Source organism: Centroberyx affinis, unplaced genomic scaffold, assembly GCF_046629955.1.
Source record: "Centroberyx affinis isolate AG114_WGS23_722 - 3 ecotype Tasmania unplaced genomic scaffold, CSIRO-AGI_Caff_v1 ptg007133l_1, whole genome shotgun sequence".
Taxonomy (NCBI): Eukaryota; Metazoa; Chordata; class Actinopteri; order Beryciformes; family Berycidae; genus Centroberyx; species Centroberyx affinis.
The window spans coordinates 870-5,000 of NW_027283613.1; the positions used below are offsets into that span (position 1 = coordinate 870).

At 48.9% G+C, this 4,131-nt stretch overlaps 1 protein-coding gene across 1 annotated transcript in view; it reads left to right on the forward strand.

Moving 5' to 3' along the window:
• Window positions 1-345: 345 nt before the first annotated feature.
• LOC139639325 (FHF complex subunit HOOK-interacting protein 2B-like) overlaps window positions 346-4,131 on the forward strand; it is a 9,841-nt gene continuing 6,055 nt past the window's right edge. The window contains exons 1-4 of the mRNA XM_071513407.1: window positions 346-476; window positions 653-784; window positions 1,134-1,224; window positions 3,743-3,886. Coding sequence (XP_071369508.1) covers window positions 346-476; window positions 653-784; window positions 1,134-1,224; window positions 3,743-3,886 — 498 coding nt within the window. The remainder of the gene's footprint in view (window positions 477-652; window positions 785-1,133; window positions 1,225-3,742; window positions 3,887-4,131) is intronic.

The following is a 4,131-nucleotide window of genomic DNA, read 5'->3' on the forward strand; positions in this document are numbered from 1 at the left end:
CACACACACACACACACACACACACACACACACACACACACACACACACACACAATGACCGGACACTAGAGATGACCCTGTCTGCCTGCCTGTCTGTCTGCCTGTCTCTCTGTCTGCCTGTCTCTCTCTCTCTCTGTCTGTCTGCCTGTCTGCCTGTCTGTCTGTCTGTCTCTCTCTCTGCCTGTCTGTCTGCCTGTCTCTCTCTCTGTCTGTCTGTCTGTCTGTCTGTCTGCCTGTCTGTCTGCCTGTCTGTCTCTCTCTCTCTGTCTGTCTGTCTGTCTGTCTGTCTGTCTGTCTCTCTCTCTGCCTGTCTGTCTGTCTGTCTGTCTGTCTGTGTAGATCAGCATGGCGTCTCTGTGTCTGGTGGAGGAACTCCTACGGAAGCCTCACAGGACATTCTGGGCCTCCTGGTGTTGGGGAACCTGGAGAGCCCGGAGCTACTTGGCTCCGCCCCCCGCCGCCTGGAGGAGCGCCAGGCCCCGCCCCCCCCCCCCCCGCCGAGGAGAACGAGTCAGTTCAGACACAATCACTTAACATTACACCTCCTGCCCTCCTCCTCTGACTGTGTGTGTGTGTGTCTGTCTCTCTCTGTGTGTGTGTGTGTGTGTGTGTGTGTGTGTGTGTGTGTGTGTGTGTGTGTGTGTGTGTACAGAGACCTGGAGGAGGATCCGTTCTTCTCAGACCAGCTGCTCCTCCCTCCTCCCCCCTCCTCCCCCTCCTCCCCCTCCTCCTCCTGCGCCCCTCCTCCCTGTGGCCTCGGCCCGGCCGCCGACATCGTCAACAGGTAGCTCTCTACGATCAATACATCTGATCAGTCATCTGATCGGCTCTGATCGGGTCAAGACTGGATCTATAAAGTGACTTTGATTCAGTCTGGAAGTTTCTAACCTGACAGACAGCTTGATGTGTGTTCCTCTGACTGTACTGTGTGTGTGTGTGTGTGTGGCGTGTGTGTGTGTGTGTGTGTGTGTGTGTGTGTGTGTGGCGTGTGTGTGTGTGTGGCGTGTGTGTGTGTGTGTCTCTGTGTGGTGTGTGTGTGTGTGTGGCGTGTGTGTGTGTGGCATGTGTGTGTGTGTGTGTGTGTGTGTGTGTGTGTGTGTGGCGTGTGTGTGTGTGTGTGTGTGTGTGTGTAGCTTCCTGTGTCTGGTTCCTCATCAGGCTCGGTCGGCTCACCTGCTGCAGGAAGGAGGATACGACTCATACATCCATGATGCTCACAGTCTGGTAGGACAACTGACAGAGTATTGACAACTGACAGAGTACTGGCAACTGACAGAGTACTGACAGAGTATTGACAACTGACAGAGTACTGGCAACTGACAGAGAACTGACAGAGTACTGACAGAGTATTGACAACTGACAGAGTACTGACAGAGTACTGACAACTGACAGAGTACTGACAACTGACAGAGAACTGACAGAGTACTGACAGAGTATTGACAACTGACAGAGTACTGACAACTGACAGAGTACTGACAGAGTACTGACAGAGTACTGACAGAGTATTGACAACTGACAGAGTACTGACAGAGTACTGACAGAGTACTGACAACTGACAGAGTACTGACAGAGAACTGACAGAGTACTGACAGAGTATTGACAACTGACAGAGTACTGACAACTGACAGAGTACTGACAGAGTACTGACAACTGACAGAGAACTGACAGAGTACTGACAACTGACAGAGAACTGACAGAGTACTGACAGAGTATTGACAACTGACAGACAACTGACAGAGTACTGACAGAGTATTGACAACTGACAGAGTACTGACAGTACTGACAACTGACAGAGAACTGACAGAGTACTGACAACTGACAGAGTACTGACAGAGTACTGACAACTGACAGAGAACTGACAGAGTACTGACAGAGTATTGACAACTGACAGAGTACTGACAGTACTGACAACTGACAGAGAACTGACAGAGTACTGACAACTGACAGAGTACTGACAGAGTACTGACAACTGACAGAGAACTGACAGAGTACTGACAGAGTATTGACAACTGACAGAGTACTGACAGAGTACTGACAACTGACAGAACTGACAGAGTACTGACAACTGACAGAGTACTGACAACTGACAGAGTACTGACAGAGTATTGACAACTGACAGAGTACTGACAGAGTACTGACAACTGACAGAGAACTGACAGAGTACTGACAACTGACAGAGTACTGACAGAGTATTGACAACTGACAGAGAACTGACAGAGTATTGACAACTGACAGAGTACTGACAATCTGACAGAGTACTGACAGAGTATTGACAACTGACAGAGTACTGACAACTGACAGAGAACTGACAGAGTATTGACAACTGACAGAGTACTGACAATCTGACAGAGTACTGACAGAGTATTGACAACTGACAGAGTACTGACAACTGACAGAGTACTGACAGAGTACTGACAACTGACAGAACTGACAGAGTACTGACAACTGACAGAGTACTGACAGAGTACTGACAACTGACAGAACTGACAGAGTACTGACAACTGACAGAACTGACAGAGTATTGACAACTGACAGAGTACTGACAACTGACAGATTACTGACAGAGTATTGACAACTGACAGAATACTGACAGAGTACTGACAGAGTACTGACAACTGACAGAGAACTGACAGAGTACTGACAACTGACAGAGTACTGACAGAGTACTGACAACTGACAGAGTACTGACAACTGACAGAACTGACAGAGTACTGACAACTGACAGAACTGACAGAGTATTGACAACTGACAGAGTACTGACAACTGACAGATTACTGACAGAGTATTGACAACTGACAGAGTACTGACAATCTGACAGAGTACTGACAGAGTATTGACAACTGACAGAGTACTGACAACTGACAGAACTGACAGAGTACTGACAACTGACAGAACTGACAGAGTATTGACAACTGACAGAGTACTGACAACTGACAGATTACTGACAGAGTATTGACAACTGACAGAGTACTGACAATCTGACAGAGTACTGACAGAGTATTGACAACTGACAGAGTACTGACAACTGACAGAACTGACAGAGTACTGACAACTGACAGAACTGACAGAGTATTGACAACTGACAGAGTACTGACAACTGACAGATTACTGACAGAGTATTGACAACTGACAGAGTACTGACAATCTGACAGAGTACTGACAGAGTATTGACAACTGACAGAGTACTGACAACTGACAGAGTATTGACAGAGTACTGACAGAGTACTGACAACTGACAGAGAACTGACAGAGTATTGACAACTGACAGAGTACTGACAACTGACAGATTACTGACAGAGTATTGACAACTGACAGTACTGACAGAATACTGACAACTGACAGAGAACTGACAGAGTACTGACAACTGACAGAGTACTGACAGAGTATTGACAACTGACAGAGAACTGACAGAGTACTGACAACTGACAGAGTACTGACAGAGTATTGACAACTGACAGAGAACTGACAGAGTACTGACAGAACTGACAGAGTACTGACAACTGACAGAGTCCTCCTCTCTCCTCTCCTCTCTTCTCCTCTCTCCTCTCTTCTCCTCTCTCCTCTCCTCTCCTCTCTTCTCCTCTCTCCTCTCCTCTCTTCTCCTCTCTCCTCTCCTCTCCTCTCTCCTCTCCTCTCCTCTCCTCTCTTCTCCTCCTCTCCTCTCCTCTGTTCTCCTCTTCTCCTCTCCTCCTCTCCTCCTCTCCTCTCCTCTCCTTCTCTCCTCCTCTCCTCTCTCCTCCAGGTGAAGGAGTGTCAGTCTCTCTCTCAGTCTTGGGATTGGCCGGTCAGTCTTCCTCCTCCCTCCTCCTCCTCCTCCTCAGCTGATTTCTATGAAGGTCTGCTCCTCAAGGTGCTGTTAGACCGACTGGGACGCATCCTGGAGCAGGTAGACCTGCTGCCTGTCTGTCTGTCTGCCTGTCTGTCTGCCTGTCTGTCTGTCTGCCTCTATGCCTGCCTGTCTGTCTGCCTGTCTGTCTGTCTGTCTGTCTCTCTGTCTCTCTGCCTGCCTGTCTGTCTGCCTGTCTCTCTGCCTGCCTGCCTGTCTGTCTGCCTGTCTGTCTGCCTGTCTGTCTGTCTGTCTGCCTGTCTGTCTGTCTGCCTGTCTGTCTGTCTCTCTGTCTGTCTCTCTGC